This window comes from Bison bison, unplaced genomic scaffold (genome assembly GCF_000754665.1).
Source record: "Bison bison bison isolate TAMUID 2011002044 unplaced genomic scaffold, Bison_UMD1.0 scf7180017864325, whole genome shotgun sequence".
Taxonomy (NCBI): Eukaryota; Metazoa; Chordata; class Mammalia; order Artiodactyla; family Bovidae; genus Bison; species Bison bison.
The window spans coordinates 5,869,592-5,896,873 of NW_011494897.1; the positions used below are offsets into that span (position 1 = coordinate 5,869,592).

At 37.3% G+C, this 27,282-nt stretch overlaps 1 protein-coding gene across 1 annotated transcript in view; it reads left to right on the forward strand.

Moving 5' to 3' along the window:
- The window catches only part of USH2A (Usher syndrome 2A (autosomal recessive, mild)), a 939,168-nt gene that overhangs the window by 185,082 nt on the left and 726,804 nt on the right, over positions 1-27,282 (forward strand). The window contains exons 11-13 of the mRNA XM_010853294.1: positions 1,398-1,593; positions 5,029-5,670; positions 19,006-19,189. Coding sequence (XP_010851596.1) covers positions 1,398-1,593; positions 5,029-5,670; positions 19,006-19,189 — 1,022 coding nt within the window. The remainder of the gene's footprint in view (positions 1-1,397; positions 1,594-5,028; positions 5,671-19,005; positions 19,190-27,282) is intronic.

Below are 27,282 nucleotides of genomic sequence, written 5' to 3' on the forward strand. Positions count from 1 at the left end.
GTAAGCATCTTTTAATTTCATGGCTGCAATCACCATCTGCAGTGATTTTGGAGCCCCCCAAAATAAAGTCTGACACTGTTTCCACTGTTTCCCCATCTATTTCCCATTAAGTGATGGGACCAGATGCCATGATCTTCGTTTTCTGAATGTTGAGTTTTAAGCCAACTTTTTCATTCTCCTCTTTCACTTTCATCAAGAGGCTTTTAGTTCCTCTTCACTTTCTGCCATTAGGGTGGTGTCATCTGCATATCTGAGGTTACTGATATTTCTCCCGGCAATCTTGATTCCAGCTTGTGCTTCTTCCAGCCCAGCATTTCTCATGATGTACTCTGCATAGAAGTTAAATAAGCAGGGTGACAATATACAGCCTTGACGTACTCCTTTTCCTATTTGGAACCAGTCTGTTGTTCCATGTCCAGTTCTAATTGTTGCTTCATGACCTGCATACAGGTTTCTCAAGAGGCAGTTCAGGTGGTCTGGTATTCCTACCTCTTTCAGAATTTTCCACAGTTTATTGTGATCCACACAGTCAAATACTTTGGCATAGTCAGTAAAGCAGAAACAGATGTTTCTCTGGAACTCTCTTCCTTTTTCCATGATCCAGTGGATGTTGGCAATTTGATCTCAGGTTCCTCTGCCTTTTCTAAAACCAGCTTGAACATCTGGAAGTTCACAGTTCACGTATTGCTGAAGCCTGGCTTGGAGAATTTTGAGCATTACTTTACTAGCGTGTGAGATGAGTGCAAATGTGCGGTAGTTTGAGCATTCTTTGGCATTGCCTTTCTTTGGGATGGGAATGTAAATCAGTTAAATTCACTCGATATGGTTAAATCATAATATAAATGAATCATAAATATGCTGAAATATTCCTGAATGGAGTTGTGCGAAAAAAACATTGTAAAGATCATTATCAGTAGGCATAAATGGATGCTGTTATGAACTTTATTTTAAACATTGTTAAAACTTTGATGGGATGATATTATAGAAAGATTCTTAGTTGAAGCATCAGCATGCACAGAACAAGTCTGGATCAAGGAGTAAAGGAGAGGAATGAAAAAGTTATGGGTAAAAGACTAACTTAACTACGGTCCATTTCTATTTTCAGTCTCCCCATGACTATATTTTGATTTTTTCATAAGGTGCTGAAGGCTTAATTTCACTTCCCTTTTAGTCATATACTACTGACTTCCATGGGTTTATTTTCATTCAGTTCTATATATTCACCCTGCTGAAGCTCTCCCATGTTTCTGTGTCAGGAAGAAAAATACCTTATTACCCTCTTGTCTGTTTCACATTTAAAGTTTTTTCCTCCCCGCCCTCCCTGTCTTGTACCTAATGAGCAAATTATCTAAAAATAGATACGTTCATCATTCTACAAAATGTTGTATCTTCTCTAGATCGGAGGCCAGTGTAATTGTAAGAGACATGTGTCTGGCAGACAGTGCAATCAGTGCCAGAACGGATTCTACAACCTCCAGGAGTGGGATCCTGATGGCTGCAGTCCGTGCAACTGTAATACCTCTGGGACAGTGGATGGAGATATTACCTGTCACCCAAATTCAGGCCAGTGCAAGTGCAAAGCAAATGTTATTGGTATGTAATGCAGAAGTTTGCAGTCACATCTCTATTACCATCTGGAATAAAATCCTCTATTTGATTTCTTCACTGAAGAGTAAAGCAAATTTCCTTGCTCAAGGCAGGCTGGGAAAAAAAAAAAAACAATTTGGATGAAATTAACTGTCTAAAAATGACTAAATTAATAATTCTCTCAAGCTGCAGCTTGAAGCTTAGTTTAATCAATCCTTTAGAAGTTTCTTTATTCCGTAGATGCAATAGTTCACATGGTCCCATACTAATAAGTCATAGAAAAATATAATTTACTTACTTCATAGATGTTTCTTTTAGAGAATTAGCACTTTTCAAAATGTTTTACACTTAATGAGTTCTAAGCAAATCATTTCCATGCTAGTTTTCTTAATAGACTAAAATAAATGGATTTTTTTCAAAATGTTCTGTGCTACAGGGTCCTTTGTGATAAATCTTTCCATTTTTTTCTATTATATTTCTTTGAACTGTTCCTATGAAATGCAAAATAAGTCAACATAATTCCACAGATCATGTATATTGCTAGGGTTAGTTATAAAGGGCCACATAATTTTAATTTTGTAATTCAGCACCAAGCTGATTATAATAAACAGCTACCTTTGGTGTTATTTATCATTTTTTTATACAAGACGTGCTTTTTTGTTTGTTACTCCCACAGGTATTTTTCAGAAATTAGATTTGATTATAGCAATTTATTACACCCAACATTTTTGAGGGGAACCACAGCCACATAAGGACAAAATTTATCAAGTGCCCGAAATGCACTATGTACATAATGCACTTTGAAATTTTGATATATGAGAATATTATAAGAGGAAAGTTTCCTGATAAAGTAAGTCTTATATTGTAACTGAACATGTCTTGGTTTGTATAGGAAGTTTAAAAAAGACCTTTACCTTTCTATTGTCATTCAAGACACCAAGTCTTCCATGGTTTTTCTTATACTGACCCTAACCTTATGATAATAAAAACATGCCTGGCAGACACACAAATACACACGCCTGCAAACATGCATATATACAAACATGTGAACATATTATTCGGAATAACATTTTCATTTCTGTGATATAACACTAAAGCAAATTCTTTACCTTTTATATATATGAGTATACATTTGCCATTTTGTACAATACAGCTAGACAAACATTTTAATTTAATACAAAAGAATATGGGCCTGCTTTATATTATACAAGATTTCTCTGGTTCAAAGAAAGATTAAATCAGAATCTTTATCATAACTTGCCCTTATGCATTTCAAGCATACAAAAACTAACTTTTCAGGAAAAAAAAGAGTAACTTATAAATAGAAGCATGCTTTTGTATAAGTGCTATCTGTGATAGTGAATGAAGTTTTTCATGTTCAATCTATATAGAATCCTATGTTCTTTGATATAAGATATACTTTAAATTCAAGATGTGAAAACAAAATTTAAAGAGAGATCTTTAGGGACAGTCAAATGGTTACATCTCTGTATCAGTAAAATCTTTCCTGTGATAGTTTCCAGAGCTTAAGGAAGAAAAACATCACACGTTACTTGGAATTTATTACAAACTTGCTGTCATTTACCTGTTTTATTGGATGATCTTGGTAGTTTTCTGCAGGAAAATATAAATACATATTTTTGAAGATGAAATCATCAGTTTGACATTATTAACTCTAGAGTTACTTCTGCATATGCATTATATTTTTTAATAAAAATGTAAACTGGATATGTCTATATGTTTCTTTTCCTAATGGGACTACAAGTAACTATTCAATTTTACTTTGTTCGTATGATTAAGAAAACAACAGAAAATACAAGTGTATGTTGTCTGTATTTCAGAAAGCAAACTGTTAGATTTCACAAAACTGTTAAATCTTACTAATGATTCTATCACCAGTAAAATACATTAGCACCAATAATTTTATTAAAGTAGGTCATTCATCTAGAATAAAAAGGGAGAAGAATGTGAATTAAATGCCAAGTGTGCTAACTCGCCTGTACTTGTTAACACTGAATGTGATGCCCCGTAGGCCTTCCTGAGTATCGTTAGGAATAGATTACCTGTCAGGAATATGTATGGCATATTCAAATAAGCACTGCGCATATTTTTGAAACTGATATGATATGAATCCATGTAGACCAATTTTAATAGTTCAAAATGAGTCATAATTCTTGTTAACAATACAGTTATTTTTAAAATTTGCAGCAATAGTGGTCCTTTTTTATTTTCCTTATTGAAATTAAATGATATGCCTTAGGTGAGTCATTCATCACTGTTAAAGAATTTGCCTTCCATTGGAGTTCTTGAATTTTTATCCATATATATACTTATATATTATGCATTTCCTTCTGGTTTAGGAAATGCTTTTCTGCATATGGGCTCCTGACTGTGTTTTCGACTGTTATTTTAAGACTAATTGTTTAATGCTGTTATAGCTTGAAATGTTTCAGTTGATTCAGCCTCACATAGTCCGTTATTTAAATCATGCATATATGAAAACTAGCTAAAGAAAGCATTTTGCATCTCAACATTTACTACTCAAGAATATTTTTTATTCCTTTGCATTGTAGTACTCTTTTTTGAAACTCAACAAAGTTGTCAGATTTAAGTATAGGTGATAAAACATTTTTCTCAGTTTGTGAAATGTATATATGTATATACTCCTTTAAGTAGAAATAATGCAAATAGCAGAATTTACTTAGTGTTTAAAGAGGTAAGTTCTGAATCACACAATATGACAAGTAATGTGATTGCTTTATGAGCCAAGGAGAGCATAATTTATACTAATTGAAAATGATAAAATACAGGAGTGTATAAAAGCATTGAAATAAAATTGCTCTGGATAACTTTTATTTATATTAATTATTTAAATGTGTGATATTCAGAAGTAAGATGTGTACTCTTTGAACAAAATAGTTATCAGGTTAACATTTATTAAACATTTTGAATGGATTCTGATTTCTCAGAAAATAACTTATGCAGTAATGCATAATTCTTCTGTATGGCTTTGAAAATGTATTTCACTCTCAACTTTTTAATGAACATACTTTGTTAAGATAAAATAAGCATGATGGTTTTAATATAGTTAAATAATTTCAAAGTAATAGTTCTGATGTTTGTTATAGGAAAAGAGTTCCAGTATGTGTAACAGAAGCAACATTTGCATTAAGAATTTTTCTTTGAATTAAGTAATAAATAAAATCTTATAAAGCACATTGCAAAAATTAATGTGGTACGTGGGCACCAAATTAAATATTGCCATCATATTTTGACTATACTATCAGCCCTCTCTGGCATTACTTGTGAAGAAAACACTCAACGTTTTATTGTGTCTGTATTAAATGTCTGTAACAGCATTGTTTGCACTTCGACTATCTTGAAAACTTGAATGGAGTTATTTTCACATCTCTACCTTTTTGAACATATTTTTCTCTTTAGGGCTCAGATGTGATCACTGCAATTTTGGGTTTAAATTTCTCCAAAGTTTTAATGACGATGGATGTGAGCCCTGCCAGTGTAACCTCCACGGCTCAGTGAACAGACTCTGCAATCCTCTTTCTGGGCAGTGTGAGTGCAAAAAGGAAGCCAAAGGACTTCAATGTGACACCTGCAGAGAACACTTTTACGGACTGGACGCCACCGGTTGTAAGGCCTGTGACTGTGATGTGGCGGGGTCCCGGCCTGGGACGGTCTGTGATGCTTGGACAGGACAGTGCGTCTGCAAGCCCAACGTTGGGGGAAGACGCTGCAGTGAGTGTGTGGAGGGGTACTTCTACCAGCCGCAAAACCGTTCTTTCCTCTGCCTGCCTTGTAACTGTGATAGGACTGGGACCGTAAATGGCTCTCTGCTCTGTGACAAATCGACAGGACAGTGTCCCTGCAAATTAGGAGTAACAGGTCTTCACTGCAATCAGTGTGAGTCTCACAGGTACCATCTGACCGTTGGCAGTTTTCAGGGCTGCCAGATGTGTGAGTGTGATCCCCTGGGGACATTACCTGGGACCATTTGTGACCCACTCAGTGGCCAGTGCCCATGTTTGCCTAACCGTCAAGGAAGAAGGTGTAATCAGTGTCAACCAGGTAAGAGAAATGTGTTACATTTTCGGTACAAGACGACTTACTTTTCATTCTGCATCAGGTGATTCCTCTTTGCTTCTCAGTTAGGACTTTGAAAAAAATAATCTCCAATACGACTGTCGCATTTATATTGTTATCTAATACAGATATAACTATTTGGTCTATTAAAGATTATGGACATATTTGTGTTTCTATATTGGGGTGACCATTTAGATAAATGCCACATTCAGACACTTAATAATTGAGACTTTTATTTCATTTCTCAACTTGAATTAAATCCCCTTTTAGCAACTAAATAAAAGCTAAGAAAAGCAAGAATATATTTTATATTCCAGATAAAGGAAACTTGTGTTGATTATCTGAACAATGCTAGATACTCAGATGATGAACTTTCTTAATAAATGCTAAGTGTTTTTATTGAATGACCTATATGTCCTGGCATCATACAGAAACATCTAAAATTACTTTTTTAAAAAAAATTTAAGGCTTTATTTACATTTTCCCTTGTGACTCACTGGTAAAGAATCCGCCTGCAGTGTGGGAGACCTGGGTTCGATCCCTGGATTGGGAAGATCCCCTGGAGACAGGAATGGCTACCCACTCCAGTATTCTTGCCTGGAGAAGTCCATGGACTGGATAGTCCACAGGGTCGCAAAGAATGAGTGACTTTCGCTTTCACTTTCATTTACATTTTTATTATTTTTAAAAATTTTTTGGGCTTTTCTGGTGGCTCAGTGGTAAAGAACCTGCCTGCCAATGTAGGAGACACGGGTTTGATCACTGGATCAGGAAGATGCCTTGGAGAAAGAAGTGCAGCCCACTCTGGTATTCTTGCCAGGGAAATTCCATGGAAGAAGGAGCCTGGCAGGGTACAGTCTATGAGGTCATGAAAGAGTCTGACACAATTTAGTGATTAAACAACAAAAAAAGTTGATTTACAGTGTGGTGGTAGTTTCTGCTGTACAGCAAAGTGAATATATCCATTCTTTTTTAGATTCTTTTCCCACAGATGTAGAAAAGAAACCTATGGTTACTCAGTGAGTAAGGGGGAGGATAAATTGGGAGGTCAGGATTGGCATATGCACACTCCTATATATAAAGTAGATACCTAATGAGGACCTATTTTATAGCACAGGGAACTCAGTACTCTCTAGAATTATTTTTAAAAGCCATTAAATTAATAAAATAGGCTACTATTTAGTCCTACTGTGTCCATCTTTCCAGATTTCCCAACTGGAAGAAAAATGGACCCTATCCATGGCTTTCTCCTTGCCTTTATATAATTTAATGATTTAATTAAAGCAATATACTTTCTTTATAGTACATTCATCATGATGTTATGATAAATGTAAATATTTATCAGTTGTTTAACAGCTGTACTAATCATTGTCCTGTCTAGCAAAATCAACTCTGAGTTATCTGAACCTGTGAAAATGAGGGTAATACAAATTTAAAAGGGTGATTTGCCTCCCAGAGAGGATAAGACTAAAGTCTTATTTTGCATAACAAGGAATTCAGCTCAGGAGAATTGGATAAAACCTCTCCCTTGACATTGGTCAGTATAACAAATAAACCCAAAGAGACCGAAAAGAATTGATAAATAGTTCATTTCCTTTAAGATAAAATATCAGAAAAAAATTCAAACTAGCTTCAACATAAGTGGAGGCTTTATGATCACTGAATGTTCCATAAAACCTGACATGGAGCAAATGCAGTCAGGACTTAGAAACTAGAAAGCTCCCATTGATATAGATTCAGTCATTCATTCATTTATTCCCAGCCTCTGTCTCTTTCTGCAGATGGGCACCTTTTGCTTCTCTTACCCTCTCTGTGTGATTGTATGGTCACTGCTGTCCCCCAAGTTTGCTTGCGGTTCTAATTCCAGCTATAGAGACATTAGCTGCTTCTTGGTTACAGTTTCAGGAAGGAGATTCTAATTGACTCTCATTGACTGAGTTTTGTTAGGGTGGCCATGTCTGTGGCAGTTCACTGTGACCAGTGTCAGGATCACCTAAAATAAGCATGGCTTCTAGGAATCACTCCTTCAGCTAGGAGCAAGGTGGTAAGTATCCCAGGAAACAGAAAGATAATTGAGAGTTGAGCAGATAACCTACCTGACAGCTGCAGCATATTATGACTTGCAGCTTCAGATTTATCCTTCCAAATGTGCAATCATTTTTTCATATTCTAAGGGTTTTTTTTTTTTTCCTATTTGTTAACACTTCAGTTCTGGAAATAATGTAATCCATTTCTGCACAAATAGCCATGATTTATATATCCTTCTTTGTAAGTAAGCCAGCAAAAGTTAATAGAGCAAATGTAATATGCTTTTGACTTGTTGTCCACTGTTAAAGTTTATTTAGTGTTTCATTCTGACCTAGAATATAGTGATGCAATAGAATTAGAGATCAATGGACTCAAATCACAACAGGAGGGTCAGGGCTTCAAATCCTCTTGTGGACTAATACATTCAGTGGAAAAAAGAAACTGATAGATTCCTTGGATAAAGTTCTATTGGAGAGTTTTAGTGCCTAGACATGTCTAAGAGATTCCTAGAAAATTAAGCAGAGGCAGATTTTTCAAGAAAAGAAATATAATCAATCATATTATAGGGTATAACTGTGAAATAGATTTATACAGTCATAATAAAATAATCTGTGAATACTGATTTAAGCAACTAATGGGATTATTGAGGAGGAGGTATAAAGAGCTAAATATTCACTTTCTAAAGTGGAAAGACAGTAGTATAAATGTTAGAAGTTGAGATGTAACAGTATATGTATGTTACTCAGAAACAGAAATGAAAGTCAGAAGAAACAGCTATAGGAGTTGAAGGTGGCTACTGTAGGCAGGGAAATTTCTGGGAGAAGGATGGAGAAGCAAGATTCCACTTTACATTGTGTCTTTAAATTCTATTTGATGTTAAAAACTGTATGTAAATGTTGATAAAAATTAAATTGCAGTATTGGAAAATCATGCTCAATCCTCATGGTCTCCTGACCACTTTCTTTTGGGGATTTATCTGGTATAGTGTTGTTTTTTAGGAGAATAGTTTCTTAATAACTATTTGCCTGAGTACAGATGTCACAAAACTCTTCTGCAAAGGTATATGGCAAGCTGTTCTCTCTTTTAAGGAGGATACAGAATGAGGATCATCACTATTAATGAAAATCATTATCATATTTAAAGTAACCTTGTATTTTGTTTACTTGTACAGTTGTCTTATTTCCCTTGTTTGAGTTCAACATCTTGAGAGTAAAGGTTATATTATTCAACTTGACATTGACATTGAAGTCGCTCAGTCGTGTTTGACGCTTTGCAACCCCATGGAATGTGGCCTGCCAGGCTCCTCTGTCCATGAAGATTCTCCAGGAAAGAATACTGGAGTGGGTTGCCATTTCCTTCTCCAGGAGATCTTCCCAACCCAGGGATCGAACCCAGGTCTCCTGCATTGTAGGCAGATGCTTTACCGTCTGAGCCACCAGGGAAATTATTCAACTTACATAGCCTTACATAGCCATACACAACAACATAATATCGTGCTGTATGTGCTTAGTCACTCAGTCATATCCGACTCTTCGTGACCCCATGGACTGTAGCCCACCAGGCAAGAATACTGAAGTGGGTTGCCATGCCCTCCACCAGGGAATCTTCCCAACCCAGGTATCAAACCCAGGTCTTCTGCATTGCAGGTGGATTGTTTACCATCTGAGCCACCAGGGAAGCCATAATACTAATATATTGTATATTGCATGCACCCAGTAAGTGGTTTGATTAATTGAAATGAGAAATAATCAGGACTTTTACCAAGAGCATCTGTATTATGTAGGGTTCTCCAGAGAAACAGAACCAATAGAAGATGTATGTGTGTGTATATGTGTTTGTGTATTTTTTCCCCACTGAATATATCATTCCATGGGAGGGTCTGAACTCCTGACCTATTGTTTTGATTTCAGCCTGTCTACCTGTAGTCCTGTTGCACAGCTCTATCCTAGAAGTTTTGCAGCTTACTGAAGATTTCCTTCACATGTCTCCTATATTGGATACCTGGTGCCCTGAAGCCTATGTTTTCTTTTTTTTCTTGGTTTATTTGCGTATTTGATAGAATAAATGCTTCAGTAGCTTCTGAGTAAGAGTACAGGGAGGAAAGTGGTTTGTTATTTATTTTTTTAAGGAATTTTGAACATCTGAAATTATCTCAATTCTATACATGGAGCTATTTGAAAATTTACCATTGTATGGAATCATTTTCACTCAACAAATTTATTTCACCATTATCTTCTAGCAGTACCAACCTGATTCTTCCTTCTTTCTTGTTTTTCTTTTCTTTTTTTTTTTTAACATTCCAGAAGTTTTACTCTTTCTATATCCTTCATTTCATGATGAGATGCTTTTTGTTAAATAATTTTTCTGGGAGTTCACTGGGACCTTTTTTCTGTAGATTAATGTTTTTATGTCTGGGAAAATCAATAAAAACACCTTCATAGACAAATCTAGACCAGTGTTTGACTGAGCAAATGGACATCAAATCTCTCCAAGTGGACCATAAAATTAACCATCACAGACACCAGTTCATATCATCCCCATGGTCAGGATAGCAGTTCATCCCTGTACCTGTTGAGTACAAACCCTCTCTGGTTTAACCTCTAAAGAGAAAACTCACTGTCTTCTCTCGAAACATTATATGGAGAACCTTCCGTTTGGGGAAAGTCACACCTGCCTTCAGAACTCTCTGAAGCCTTCAATTTTACCTTTTTCCCCCCAGAGTTATACAAACTTGCATCAAGTAGCTTATTATTGGCCTGTCTACCTTAGGTGCTTGGCTTTTACTTGTAGATATCTGTCCTTGACTGCCATTTCCTCTTCTGTTCTTTTTTATTTCCTTTTATTTAATTTTTTGGACTTTAGAAGGAAAATGGTTCAATAATCATGCTTAACTGAAAATGTTACCACAGTATTTTCTGGGTTGTAATCTGTTCAAATCAAAATCCTTGCAGCCATCCTTGGTGGTTTTTCCCACAACTCTTATCTCTTCTTTCAAAATCAGTCTTGTTTGTTTCACCTTTGGATATATCCAGTATCTTACCACTTCTTACCACACTCAGTTATCCATCTGGGTCCATGCCATGGTCCTTTTCCTCCTGGACTATCCTAGTAGCTGCCTGAAGTCCCTGTTTCTCCTCTTTATCCTTCTCCAGTCACTCCCCAACATACAGCCAAAGTGATGCTGTTCAAGCTTCAGTCAGATCGCATCACGCCACCATGCACTGGCTTTCCATGATTGTAAGGCAACAGCGGAGTTGATGGACTCTAATGGCCCCTATGATCTGTGACGCCCATGAACTCGTTTTCAGAAGACGGTTTATTCCTGTCCAGCCTACGAGTCTCACTGCTTTCCACAGATTGTTCAGTGGTCTATACCCGGGCTTGGAACACACCTCCATAGCGGGGGGTCCATATATAGTTCCTGAACTAGTGAGTAACTGCATTGAAAAACTACCTCAATGCTCAGCTCTTATTAGCACGAGATTATTGCAAACCACGGAGTGCTTCTTCAGCTACACATAGGGAGAATATGGCTTTCTACCTTGCAAGGGAAGAAAGAAAATGGTAGCTTAATGAGTTAATGCATGTTTTGGATAATGTAAGATAGTTTGTACACTTATGTGTAGCCTATGGAAAAATCAAACTGTGTTTGTGGACCTCTTTTTTTTTTTTCTGTTTTATATTCTTCTAGCTTCAGAAACTACTCTGAATTTTGTTTTCTGGGTTTTATCATCTCTTCCCGTGAAATTTACATTGAAAATAGAAACCCAGAGCCTGAAGTATCTTCATTATAAACAGATGCCTCACAGTTGTCAGCCCTGCAGTGGGCACATTAAAATGCACTGCTGCGATCAGAAAACTTTCTCTCTACTTCTTTAAAGACATCTGAGAAATCTAGATCATATTCTATGGGGGAGACAACTGCGCTGATGTGTGTGCGTGAGCCTCGGGTTATGGAGGGAGCAGGATGGCGTAGAGGGGTGAACCAGTAGCCCAAGAATCCAGCCCGCCTTTTCCATCTGTGATTGTAAATGTTAGTGACCATCCTAGACCAGTACACATAGACTCTTGTCCTACTTTCTTAAAAAACATTATTAAGGAAGGTGCATATAATGGAACCTCATGTATTATTAACCTAACCTTACTAGGAATGTACAAGGAATAGGCTTAATTCAACGAAAATTTATAGGCAATTTGTTAAAGCAGCAGTGCACATTAGAAGGTACATTAGAGCCACATTGGTTTTAATATGCCATTCAATAACTCGAACAGAGGTTAAAAATGCTGCTTAACCTCCATTAAGTATTTTAAAAATGCTTTAATTTAAAATTATTTGGAGTGTGTGTACATATATGAATGTACACATACCCACTCTCATAAATAGAGTGCTGAATATGTTTTCCTGGTTCGTTTTTTCAGCACTGGATGACCTCATAACATTCGGCAGCAGGCACTTAATCAGAGACCAGGCCGAGAAAAGCAGGGAACAGTGTCAAGGCATTCCCAGCCAGTGACCCACCCTTGTCCTTGAGAACTAGAGGCAGAGAGGGTTTATTGAGGACTCTGCAGCTTTGGAATAACATAAAGGCTAATTTATAATGAAAACAGCTTCACATGACATGTTTTGTGTTAATAAGACAATTCCTCATGCTTCCCTCTGGTATTTACTTTGGGTTTGCTTTTATAACTCAAATAGACCATTAGAAAGTAAAGCAAAGTATCTTGTTTCATTAAGAAGCATATCATATTTGTTAAGAAATGAGCTCATAAACCAGAATTGCATGCAAGACCCCACCAATGCAATTGGAATTAGATGGCTGATACTCCATTAAAAATCAGTGCCTCAAAGTTGAAATCTGATTATGACACATGTCCCTGAGTTTGGTGAGATGGCTTCTCCTGATTAACATGTTTTTCACAGAAAGACCACAGAATAAGAGCCTTTCCCTTAATAAACCACCAGGAAAGAATATTGTCAGAGGAAATATGGACCACAATGCTACCCACATCTGGGGAGAAAAAAGGATTTTGATAGGTCATTATTTAAATTTTAGGAAAACCTCACTTTCATTGAAAACTGCCTAGTAAAAATTGCAATGATGGAATGGATAATATTTGCTGAATGTATATGTTTGTCAAACCCTGGAATTGAGTGTTACCCAAAAAAATCCCATTTAATATACACACTATTTCTATGATGGAAGGACCAGTATTGTTTTGTTAGGGGAAATGAGGTCTCATTAAGTGGAAAAGTTATTTACAATTCCACATCCATCTGACCTCATATTCTGCACTCTGAAAGAGTAAAGCTTTTTTCCAATAGCTCATTGTTTCTCATAGACATTCACTTAAATATTTGAGGCTGGGTTGAAATACATACTCTTACAAGTGTTTGTAACCTCTCCCCACCCTCAAACTCATGTCAGTCCATGATTCCTGCTACTGCTTCAGGTAGGGTATTTCATTTCTTTTGCTGAAGCAGAGTAACAGTCACAAAATTAAAATTGATGGAGTTATGGGAGGTGATCAGATAATGAAGAGCTGACTGAAGAGTCTAGAATTGGGATTACTTTATGGACTAAGTTGAGGAAATGTTTGGGATGATTGCCACGGTACAGGGTACTTTGGAACATACATCTGATAAATATTGTGGCTGAGAAAAGTGAGAACAAAGAAAACACAATTTTGCTGTGCTGTGGATTATGAATATGCAGATATATCTGTGCTCTGTAATCTCTAAGACTTAACCGGAGCTGCCTTTATATTCTTTTATGTTACTGGATTTAATTCTTAGAGAATGAACATATGAAAGTTTCTCATGGCTCCTCATGTAAGTATGAAAACCAGGTTTTTTTTATAAAACAAAGTCCAATAGAATAATTTCCCTTATTGGAACATAATATTATACTCTTTGTTCTAATAACTGGAGACATATTTTTGGGGTGATATTTTCTTTCTGAAACTCTGTTCCATTCCTTGATATGGTAAGGATTACAGTTTTAACTGATCAATTGATCATGCTTATTCATACACATTTCCTGCTATTTTCCCTGATATCTGACCTCTTCCAACCAGTCACTCTCATGACTTACAGATTTATGTTTACCATCTTCTTTTCATTATTAAAGAGATCGTATGATATTGTAGAGAGTAACATATCCTCCCTTTCATCCTTTCAGCCATATGTCCATTTCCTTCACATATCCATTTTTCAATTAACATCTGTTGAATAAATTACTGTACACGGGGGCCTCTGCTGCTATAAGATATATAACCATAAACATATTAAAGCATTACAGTTTAGTAGGGGAAACTGATTCATGTAAATATAACACATTTGTGATAAGTGTGATATTAGAAATGCAAAGATACAGAAGTAGTAAAATGAAGGGACTGATTAACTCCTGAAGGAAAGGGAGACCTAAAGATCTTAGTTGTGTTTCCTGAGCTGAATTTTTAAAATAAATAAAATTAAAAAAAAAATAGAACTTGGCAAAGTATTCAAGTAGGGGTAACAGTCCAGGAAGAAGCAATAGGAGCAGGGAATTTAAATATATCAATCAGTTCAGTTGCTCAGTTGTATCCAACGTTTTGTGATCCCATGGACTGCAGCACGCCAGGCTTCCCTGTATATTACCAATTCCCGGAGCTTGATCAAACTCGTGTCCATGCTATCCAACCATCTTGTCCTCTGTCATTCCCTTTTCCTCCTGCCTTCAATCTTTCCCAGCTTCTGGGTCTTTTCCAATGAGTCAGTATTTCACATCAGGTGCCCAGAATATTAGAGCTGCAGCTTCAATTAAATATATATCTAATGAAAAATGAGTTTTTCAAATGCTTAAAGAGAAACAGTAGCTTTAGATGAATAATAATATTTATGAATGTATTTGCTAACATTTGGTCAAATCTGTGAACAATAATTTTAGCATTTGGTTGTTCAGTCACTAAGTCATGTCTGACTCCTTGTGACCCCATGGACTGCAGTAAGGCAAGCTCCCTTGTCCTTCACCATCTCCTGGAGTTTGCTCAAATTGATGTCCCTTGAGTCAGTGATGCTGTCCAACCATCTCATCCTCTGCAGTCCCCTTCTTTTGCCTTCAATCTTTGCCAGGATGGAGGTCTTTTACAATGAGTTTGTTCTTTGTATCAGGTAGGCAAAGTATTAGAGCTTCAGCTTCTGTCCTTCCAATGAATATTCAGGGTTGATTTCCTTCAGGATTGACTGGTTTGATCTCCTTGCAATCTAAGGGACTCTCAAGAGTCTTCTCAAACAACACAGTTCAAAAGCATCGATTCCACAGCACTCAGCCTTCTTTATGGTTCAACTTTTACATCCATACATGACTATGGAAAAACTGCAGCCTATGCAGACCTTTGTTGGCAAAGTGGCATCTCTGCTTTTTAATACTCCGTCTGGGTTGTCATAGCTTTCCTTCGAAGGAGCAAGCGTCTTTTAATTTCATGGCTGCAGTCACCATCCCCAGTGATTCTGAAGCCTTAGAAAATAAAATGTCACTGCTTCCACTTTCCCCCCTTCTATTTGTGATAATTTTAGCATTATTTTCAAACAAAACCCCTAAATGGAGGAAAATTGTTATTATTTTAATTTGAAAATTAGCATCATCTTCTCCACTTCATTTTGAAGTGATTGATTTGAAAAATCGTTTCTCCAGTAGTCTTGTTGCCTGGGGTAGGTGAGTCACACATTCCTCCCTAGACTCTTCTCTTAATATAGTGTCCATTCTCTGGTTTAAGGTGAGAATTGTATCTTCTAAATGGCTTATAATTAGTGCTTAGCCTCAGTTCTGCCCTCCTTTTCTGCATAAGGCCTAGAGGTTAAACTTGTTTTCTCTCTCCCATTTCCAGACTTCAGCAAAGCCTAGTTGTTCATGGTCCTCAGGAGGGACATTGCTAGGAAATGGGCTCTTCTTTTATGCCCAGGACAGGTACTGTGCTGTGCAAATAGCCACTAGGATAGCACAGCAACTGCCTGGCTAATAACTTTGAACTCTAAGGATGCTGTAAGCCTGGATAAGCAATACTCTTTTATGATACAAACGACTTTTTGCCTTAGCTGTATAACACATTGTTTCCCACCTGAGACTTATCTTATCTGGGACCAGGAGGTGGCAAAAGAAAACGGAGGGAAAAAAGAAACTTTAGTGGGCTCCTGTGTGCTCTCTATGTGTGAACTCCTAGCCCTGAGTAACGGAAGGTTAATACTTTCGTCCTAATGACTGTGTTTTAGAATGTGTTATAAAATCACCTGTGGAAAGAAATTTCTAAAAGATCAGTTAAAAGGATGCAGACATACAGATGGGGAACATGAAGAAGAGCTAATGGAGGGAGATCAGGAATGTATTGAAAAAAAAAAAAAAAGAAATTAAGGTCAGTTATCTTTAAGCTGCACTCCAGAGTTGAAGTTTAAGTAGGAGGGAAGGGAGAATGTTTTCTGTAGTTAGGAGTCATAACAGTAGCAGTAATGGTCCAGAATTAGGCACATTTAGGTAAGGCAAGAAGTAAGCGTTGAGCATGAAGGTACCTGAGTCATCCTAATTAGAACTGTTTAAAAATAGGACAACTAAAATACTGATGGGATTAACCTTTATAATCATGCTGCTGAGAGGAGGAGGAGAATTAACCTCAAGACAAATTCCAACACAGGCTTTTCCTTGAAGCCCTACTGTCCAGTCTGCAGTCTCCCTGGGCTCTTTAATATCTCTCTTGTCCTTCTCTGCTTATACCTCTGCGTTTTCTCTGTGTTTTATTCTCTATAACTTGGGCAACCCAATCTTCTGCACCAAAATCTACTCTGATGCTCTATACAGATTCATCTAACAAATCATTTCTTGTAAAAATCATTCCTAATTTTTCTAGAATTCTCTGTGGCTTGAATGTATTGCAATAAGTCTAAATTGACTCTATTCCTAACTATCTGTTTTAATGGATCATTTATCCGAATTGGAGAGCTATTAGGACCTGCATGATGCCATCATCATGAATTTTAAGGACTTAAGTACTTTTATGCATGCTCAGTCACTTCAGTTGTGTCCAACTCTATGCAACCCTATGGACTGTAGCCCGCCAAGTTCCTCTCTGTTCATGAAATTCTCCAGGCAAGAATACTGAAGTGGGTTGGCATGCCCTCCTTCAGGGGATCTACCTGACCTAGAGATCAAACCCACATCTCCTGCATTGCAGGTGGATTCTTTACCCACTGAGCCACCTCAGAAAAGAAAATACATATAGTCCACCTACAATGGTCTTGAGTCCAAAATAGCCTTCCATATTTGTGATTTTGATTACACAATGAATCAGGTAGGAGAATATATAGTAATTGCTATCGCTATAGTCTGTTTCTGGAAACATATATAAAGCAATTTTCTGTCAGTATATGCAAAGAAGCATAATCTTGTTGTAAATTACTATTAAAAATAATAGACTTGGTTCTTTCCAATTGAATGGCACAGATTTTGAGCTTTTTCCTTCCCTGTTTTACTCTTCCTAAAGCTTTTAAAGAGGAAATATGCAGGGTCTAGGAGAAGAAAAAAATTAATTGTTAATGCACATGAAAGAATGGCTTGTTTTCAACTAGAGCGTCACATGAATTTTACAGTGTTCCAATTACTTTCTGTTTTTTCCCTAAATGATTCTCTTTGTGCTCATGGTCTTTTTCTCTCAATATCACTCATATTTTTATATACCTAAGTTAGTGATTGTGACAAATGTGCAATTTGTTTTAATTTGTCAGAACTTTATTTATTGTTTCAATAAAATATTTTATTATGCACACACTTGTGTGCATATTTTGGTGTATGTGCATATATATGTACATAGACAGGTACATGCACAAACGCATCCATCAGGCAACACCCAGGACCATTTCTCCCTCATATGCCTGCTCCATCATCCAAGTGTCCAACGTATTCCTAATGTTATATCTGTCAATTTTCTCCTTCTATGTCCAAGAAGTTTTAAGTAACTTGAAAATATTTTTGAATCATATTTTTCTCTTTTTCTATAAGAAAAATATGGATTTCATAATTGATCTAGATTCTGTTTTTTTTTTTAATAGAGTATTTGTGGGGAACAATGCCTGCCTAATCATTTGGTGCAGTTTTGTGAATTCCAATATTTGAGTAGCCTACTTTGTGACTAGCACCGTACTGGATGCTGGGGAGATAATGATGAATTAGTTATATGAGGTTCCTGCCTTTACAGAGGTTAAAATTTTGTGGAAATGAGTTTAATTATACTTTTCATCAGTCTATGGGAAATAGACAGGACACTGTGGAATACATAGGCACATCTAAACTAACCTAGAGCAGGTTACTAGAAGAATTCACGAGACCTGTTATGCATAGTGTGAGCTAAGCAAGAAAAGATGGGTCCAAGTCACTTCAGCAGACAGAATTGCCCATGCAAAGGCTTTCAGGCACCAGGAGCATGACTGGGGCAGGCAGGATGGGCAGGGAAATGAAACTAGGGAGATAGATGGAACCAGACTGCATGGCTGGAGGCTGTGCTAGGGATTTCTTCATTTTCCTAAAGGGACTAGGAAATTATCACTTAATTTTAAGTAGAAGAATGAGATCTTCAATCTGCACTCTGAAAAAGATGGTTCCAGCTTCACTATGAAGAACAGGAGGAGAAGAGGGGGGGTGCTAGTAGGGGGAGTCTCTGTAGTTGATGTGCCTGGGTTTGAATCTGCTATTTGTCAACTCTATCGGTTTAGGAAAGTTTGTTAATCTTTCTAACCTTCAGTTTTCTAATTTATATAATGAACATTATGCTGAATTATGAGCATTGCTCTGAGAACTAAATTTGATAATTAATATAAAGTTTTAGCATAGCCTCGGGTGGTGTTCTGGAGAAGGCAATGGCACCCCACTCCAGTACTCTTGCCTGGAAAATCCCATGGACGGAGGAGCCTGGTAGGCTGCAGTCTATAGGATCGCTAGAGTCGGACACCACTGAGCGACTCCACTTTCACTTTTCACTTTCATGCACTGGTGAAGGAAATGGCAACCCACTCCAGTGTTCTTGCCTGGAGAATCCCAGGGACGGGGAAGCCTGGTGGGCTGCCGTCTCTGGGGTCACACAGAGTCGGACACGACTGAAGCGACTTAGCAGCAGCAGCAGCAGCAAAGAACAGCTATAACCACATTTGTACAGGAAATTAGATAGTGTTGTGGTAGAGTGTTCGGTTTTTCAATGTAATCAAAACATTATTTTTTTAAGAAAAAACTGGATAGAAAGTATAATAAAAACTTTTCATTTCTTTATTTCCAGGCTTTTATATTTCTCCAGGCAATGCCACTGGCTGCCTGCCATGTTCATGCCACACCACTGGTGCAGTTAATCACATCTGTAATAGCTTGACTGGTCAGTGTGTTTGCCAAGATGCTTCCATTGCTGGACAAAGTTGTGACTATTGTAAAGATCTTTACTTTGGATTTGATTCTCTAACTGGGAGGTAAGTATTTACAAGAATTAATAATCAGATATTTTTACTAAATTGTATTTGCAATTACTAACAGAAATTTTTTGGCCATATATTTTGTAAGAATAATATTTTCTATCCTCCTTAGTTTGCTAATGTATTCTTCATTCCTGGGTTGGGAAGATCCCCTGATGAAGGGAATGGCTTCTCACTGAAGTATTCTTGCCTGGAAGATACCATGGATAGAGGAACCTGGTGACGTACATACAGTCCACGAGATGGCTAAGAGTCAGATGGAACTGAGCAACTGAACATGCAAAGTTATCTTTCCAGATTTCCTAGAGATTGAGTGTATAGGTTGTTATACATTGATAAATGTGCCCAGTCTTAGGACCTGGGGATATTTAATAAGATAAAATACTTTTTTTTTGGCAAAGAACTCAAAATTTGGATGTAAAGGAAGGTAAAGAAATATCCATAGCACAAAATACACATGCACATACATACACACACAGACAAGCTGGGATAGGTAGCATGTGTGTGTGTACACTTTGTTCTATATGGAGCCTGAATATATTACAGCATTCTTTTATGTTCCTTTTGCCTTTTTAATTTAGATTTAAAGACTAGCAGATGAGAAACATCTTTGAATTCAGTGATAAGATTTTTTTCCCAGTGTGTAAAGTAACTTGTGAAAGTAAATTAGCCACTTTTCAAAGTTATACTGTCTTTAATGTTCTACCTCTTACTTCCTGTATATCCGTGAGCATTTGCTTTCATGCAGATGTTTTCATTGCTGTATTTTTGAAGGTGTGCTGGAATGCCAGTTCCATGTCTGTGTTTTTGGGTCTGGTCCGATTATAAATTTGTCCACTATTGGGACTATATCCATGAATTCTCTGACATTCCCGTCCCCAAGAAAACTAATGTTGTGTCTGCATATACCAGTCAAATCTATTTCTCAATATGTGTGTGTTTAAAAATATGAATGCTAATTATTCAAGGATTGGAGATTATTTTTTTACCTTATTGTCCCCTTGCTACCTGCCTTTTGACTCTTACACTCCTCATTAACACCTCAATTAGACTGTGGACAGGGTGATGGGGTAAATTATTAAAAAAGAACTCCAACTATTTCATTTGTCTTTCTACTAAAATTCAATTAATTAAAAAAATGTTAATATATTCCATATTTATTAAAAAACTTTCAAGTTCTTATTACATATCTTGTGTTTCAATACATGTTGTTCGACTTCTGTTACCATTGGAATATCATCTTGGTTAATCTGAGAGCATTACTACTCTTCTCTACAAATACTAAATCTCTCTGAATGAGTGTATAAAATGCATGGTACAGTAAATGTTAAATAAAAAGTCTAACTATGATCTTGATAGTAAAATCAGGGCCAGTGATTATACCTATTACCCCTCTACATAATTTTTGTTGAATGATCATCTCACAAATTCCCCAGTTGGAACTCTGGGGTCAGTTAATTTCATCCCTGGCCACCTCTGTCTTAGAATTCCCATCTTTTCCATAGTCTTCCTGACAGCACTTTATTACCAAGAGAAAAATATCTTTGCTGTCAGCTGTCGTCCTTGAACTACTCATGCCTATCTGTGACATTTTGTGCCAGTCTCTTACCTATTTTCTGTCTACTCATCTCCCTGTTATTCCTGCTAATGTTGTCACCAAACCCCTACTTAATGACCAAGAGATGTATAATTGTCTTGGCTTTTTCACATAACTTTCTTTAAGTGAAATCTCATTCCCTTCATTATACCACTTCTTATGCCCTTCAATGTTTTAAAATTCAGTCTGACTTTATTCCATTCTACTTCATGCTCATTTATCTATCCATCCCACTCCCCACCCCAATCTTATCCAGGACCAAGAATCTCTTACAGATAGTGCTCTATCACCTGCCACTCTTCAGTAGAGCTGGCTAACACTGGAATTGGACTCCCTGGGTTAAAAGCTGGCTTGAAATGTTAACCTAAATTAATGAGAAATAGAAAGAGCCAGAAAAATAGGTATAAAATACATCATCATCATCACAACAACAACTATGTTATTAGAAGGTGCCGAGGTTAAAATTAGGAAAGCAGACAGAAATCATTAAAAGAAAAGAGACAGTTGCAGGTTGGAGTCTATAAAATAGAGCCAACATTTGAAAATTGTTGTGTGGATTTTATAATTGCGGGCTTTATAATTGTCATGATAGTCATAGAGTAAAAAATTCAGATTAAGTGTGTGTTCAAAGCAAAAAGACTTATGACAAGTTTGTATAAATGCAATTGTATATTTTTACATAGTCAGTTCAGTTCAGTCACTCAGTCATGCCTGACTCTTTGCGACCACATGAACTGCAGCATGCCAGGCCTCCCTGTCCATCACCAACTACCGGAGTCCACCCAAACCCATGTCCATTGAGTCGGTGGTGCCATCCAATCATCCCATCCTCTGTCATCCCTTTTCATATTAGATGACTTATATTGAGTGAAGTAAGGAAGTGCACACAAGCACATATACATACACATGCCCAATATCTTCTTTATCCATTCATTCACTGATGGATGCTGAAGTCATTTTCCTTGGCTATTGTGAATAATGCTGAAGTGAACTTGGAGGTGAGATAGCTCTTCAAGATCCTGATTTTATTTCCTTTGGATATAAAGGACTTCACTTTCACTTTTCACTTTCATGCGTTGGAGAAGGAAATGGCAACCCACTCCAGTATTCTTGCCTGGAGAATCCCAGGGACAGGGGAGCCTGGTGGGCTGCCGTCTATGGGGTCACACAGAGTCGGACACGACTGAAGCGACTTAGCAGCAGCAGCAGCAGTAGCAGCAGCAGAATCATAGGATAGTCCTATTTTTAGTTTTCTAAGGACCTTCATGCTGTTTTTCATAGTGGCTGTACCAACTTACATTCTCACCAGTAGTATAAGGGGTTCCCTTTTCTCCACATCCTCACCAAAACCTAGCTTGTGTGTTTTTGCTAATAGCCGTTCTAAGGAATGTGAACTGATATTTCATCATGGTTTTGATTTGCATTTCCCTGCTGATTAGTGATGTTAAGCAGCTTTTAATGTATCTGTTGGCCACCTGTGTGTCTTCTTGGAGAAATATCTATAAATATCCTTTGCTCATTTTTTGAAAATTAGAGGATTTTTTCCTCCTACTGAGTTGTATGAGTTTCTTATAAAATTTTAATATTAACCCCTTATCAGATGGATGGTTCACAAATATTTTCTCATATTCTTTAGGTTGTCTTTTCACTCTGTTGGTAATTTTATTTGCTGTGTAAAAGATTTTTGGTTCATCTCTTGTTGCTTTTTTGCCCAAGCATTGGTGTCATAGACACAAAATTATTGCCCAGACCCATGTTAAGAAGCTTTTCCCCTTTTTTCATCTAGTAGTTTTGGTTTCTGATATTATCTTTAAGTTTTTAACCCATTTTGAGTTGATTTTTATATGTAGTCATTTTAAGGGTCCAGTTTCATTCTTCTACCTGTGAATATTCAGTTTTGCCAGCACCTTTGATTGAAGAGAACACCCTTTCCTCATTGTGTGTTCCTGATACTCTTTTTGAAAATCAGTTGACTGATATGTGTGGGTTTGTTTCTGGGTTGTCTATTCTATTCCATTAGTCTATGTATCTGCTTTTAATGTCAGGACCATACCATTTTGATTATGAAAACTTTGTAGTATTTTCTGAAATCACGATGTCTGATGCCTCCAGGATGGTTACTATTGTTGAACCCATAGTTTGCAACTTAAAATAACTGTAGGACTTTCTGTTACCTAGGGAAGACCAGAAAAGCTGTACAGTTGACTCACTGTGTCTTCAGATGGCAACAAGGGAATTAGCCTCATGTAATATATTTAAAGGATCAATGAAAGATGAAAGAAAATTAATTTATAATTGCTTCTTATGACTCATGGTTTTCCAATGAGCCAATAATATTTCTTCTCCTTTTTTTAAAAAATAATCTCTTCCTTTGGCTCCCAAGATTCTGTTTCTCTGAATTGTTTTATATTTCTGTTTCTAACTAGTCCTCTTTAACCCTTCAACTTATGTATCAACATCTATGATTTCAATCACTGCGTGCATGTACATGACTCTCAAATATATTATCATCTCTTCAGATCTTTACAATGGGCTCTAGGCCTATGGCCAGTTGTCTCTCTGAATTTTAAATTTGCATGCCACTCATTGATCCCGTTCCTAATGTAGCCAACACCAAGAAAATTCTCATTTGTATTACTCTTATCACGTCCACCAATTTTTTTTAAAGTCTCATGCCATTATCATCTTAGTGAAAGGGATATAAATCTTAAAAAACAAACAAACAAAAAAAAACTATTCAAGTCCACACTACCCATGTGTGAATGGGGCTCAGGATGCTCTCAGATTAGGCAGGGTTGACTGTGATATTGAGCATAGGCTGCTGCTGGAAAGAACTATTAAAAGCAAAAGCCACTGTGGATAATGTAGCTTCTCTGAAATAAACAGAAAGAATAAAGCCTCCCTTGGCCACACAGGGCCCAAGGAAATCAGCAGCATTTGTCCCTTGTTAAATCAGTCACATGGAATGCCCCTGTCTAGAGCTGACCCTTCTATTCCACTGATGAATTCTACCGTCATGTTTCATTTTAACGTTGATGACTGTTAAAGAAATCTTCTAGCACAGAAGGTCATAGAGAAAGATGTTTCAAAATAAGACTGTGAGAATTGCTTGAGTTTATACTTTTGCTCATCATTGAGAAGAAAAAAATGGATTTTATTATTTTTATGTTTTCCATTCCTTTCCTGAATGATACTGAAATCTCTTTGTTGACTTCTGGTTGTTCTTGTGTGCAAGTGTGTGTGTATACAAAGTAACACTGACTATTTTGAAAATGTGTACGAAGATGTCTAAAACATATGGGATTCCATCTAGTATTAGGACCTTTTGTTTCCTGAGGGAAACACTCATTGTCTAAGGATATGCAGACATATAGAACAGAGGAATAACTATTGTGACCTGATGTTAAAGTTTTTTAAAAATAATCATCTAAAATCATTTGAATGTACTTTGAGTCAGGCACTGTGTTAGGTACTTAAAAGTAAAAATTTGTTTCATTAATTTCCAAAGTCTACAAAGACTATAAGTATTTTATTGTTAAGGAGAAGATACAAGTATCACTGTATCTCTTCATTGATTTGAAAATAAATTGACTTTCTCATCTTCTTTTTCCATGTGTTTAACCCCTCCATGGAGAAGGGAATGGCACCCCACTCCAGTACTCTTGCCTGGAAACTCCCATGGACGGTGGGCTGCAGTCCATGGGGTTGCTGAGGGTTGGACACGACTGAGCGACTTCACTTTCACTTTTCACTTTCATGCACTGGAGAAGGGAATGGCAACCCACTCCAGTGTTCTTGCCTGGAGAATCCCAGGGACGGGGACCCCAGTGGGCTGCTGTCTATGGGGTTGCACAGAGTCGGACACGACTGAAGTGACTTAGCAGCAGCAGCAGTAGCAGTAACCCCTCCATGAAATCCACACATATACTGTTACCTTACCCTACTCTGCTCTTTGTTATGAATGACTATGTTTGCTATATTTTTCTCTTGGCTTATTTTGTACAATTTTTTTTAATACTCCCAAGGGCAAAAACAAATCAAATAGGCCCTTAACCTAAACTACAGCAACCATGACACCAATGCACCAAACACACAGTAACAGGCTGGAAAATCATTTGCCTGTCTTCATCCAAGTAGTTCATTCTTCAGAAGTTCCCTATCACAAAAAGGGGGCATGTATTTTAGAAAGCTGATCCAAGTGCAAAAATCACTCCAGTTACCTTTGACACATAAAGCAAACATGATTTAATCCATATTGAAAGCAAGCAAAGAAACCTGCCCAATGAAAAATCAATAAAGCAAAATGAAAAAGTATAGCATATGTTTCTAAACCAGAAGTGAAACCAGAAAGGGCCACATTCAGTTTGTCTCAGTGGGTAGTTGAGACCCGTATGTGACACGGTGCACTCCCTGGCAGTGTCATCAAGTTGACCTGTGACTATGGGTCCTCTTTCCAACAGCCCACAAGATGACTCCAGTTCATCTGGGCATCACCGTTTTCATCCACACCTCACAGTCCCCCACAGGTTTCTTCCCTAATAACCTCTTTTTTCTATTTGTATTCTTTGTATGTCATCTTTTTCTTTAAACCTAAAGAACTAGAAGTATCACTACTTTGTCTCTTACTGACCAACCAAAACACAATGAACTGTGATTCCTCTCAGATAGGAGAGAACTGAGATCTAGAGTGGCCAGGGAATCAAAAGGCTTAGATTTCTAAAACATAAAGTAAAATTCTGTGACCAAATTACTTTTGGTTTTGCTACACAAGTTCTCCATTTCAACACTAAGTCATAGATTTGGTCTGGTCTTCTTATCGTATGTGTATTTCCAGGGCATCTTAATTGGTCTTTTCTTTGAGAATAAGATCAATGACTTCAAAGGGAAGCAGATTGCTTTCTTGTTCAGTTATTTCCTTTCAGGGTATCATACTGGGATGTTGGGAAACGTGCCTCACAGATTCATGGTCCTCAGTGACTCTTTGTTGGACAGCTAGCTGTTACCTAGAGTGACAGGGTAAAAGGACCACATGCCTGTAAGCATCCAGCCATCTAGCCAGGGCTCACTCACAAACTGGTGGATGAATTCCCAGAAAAAAACCAGAAAGGTGATGGGACACTGGATACCTCTTCTTGGAACTGCCACAAAATTACTTTTGCCTTAGTCTATTAGTCAAAGCAAGTCACAGGCCAACACATATTTAGGAGAAGAGAAATAAATTCTACTTTTTTTAGATTCTACTTTTTGACGGAAGGAATTGCACAGTTAGTTGCAAAAGGCCTGCATAAAAAGAGAGGTGAAGAATTGTGATCATTTTTGCAATCTACCAATAAATGATGTATTCTCCTTTAATGCAGATTCTGTATGGCTCCCTAAGAGATGTCAGTTTTTATAAATCGGTAGCATTCATTCAATGTGATATTATAGGAAAAGTTCAGTAATGGGCAACGAGATATTTAGTTTCCAATTATAGCTTATCTACTAGACCAGGTATATTCATGTCCTATTTCGTGTTCTGTGTACTTAGTCGCTAAGTTGTGCCTGACTCTTTGCGACCCTATGGGCTCGCAGTCTCCTTTGTCTGTGGGATTTCCCAGGCAAGAATACTGGGGTGGTTTGACATTTGTCCCTCCAGGGGATCTCTCCTACCCAGGCTCATTTCCTATTACTGTTATGATAATTATTTACCACATATGCAGTGGCGTAAAACAATATGAATTTATTATATTCCAGTCATGGAAGTCAGGAGTTCCAAGTTAGTTTCACTGGGCCAAAATCAAGGTATCAACAAGCCTATGTTTATTTTGGACAGCAGGAAAAGATCCACTTCCTTGCTTTTCCAAGGAAGACACCACCCACATTCCTTAGCTCACGGCTTCATTCTTCACCACTCTGTCTTCTCTGGTCTCCACTTAGGTTCTTACATCCTTTCTCTGATGCTCAAATTCTTCTCATAATTAGGCATCTTCTCATAATCCAGGGTCATCTCTTCATCTCAAATCTGCCAAGTTCCTTGTGCCGAGTAAGCTATCAAACCCACAAGTTCTGGACATGAGGACTTTTGACTTTGTTGGGGGTCATAATTCAATCCACTGTACCAGGGACAGAAAACTGTGGCCTGGGGACTAGATCTGGCCTGTCACCTGTTTATGGAAATAAAATTTTATTGGAACACAGTAATATTCAACCTTCACATACGCTCTATGACTGCTTTCACACAAGTAAAGCAGAACTGGGTTACACCAGAGGTCATTTGGCCACAAAGCTTAAAATATTTAGTATAGTTCTCTTACATAAAAATTTCTGACTCTATAACCAGAGTCACTGTCGCCCTGAGCAAGTTACTTAATCTCGCCAAGTCTCATAGAATCATCTCTACAGACTCGGGAAGAAGCTTAAAAGTAACTTTGGTTGAACAATACCCTATACATTTCTCTACACAAGTCACTGTTAAGACTAACCTGTCATTCAGCTTCTGCTGAAAACATGGGAC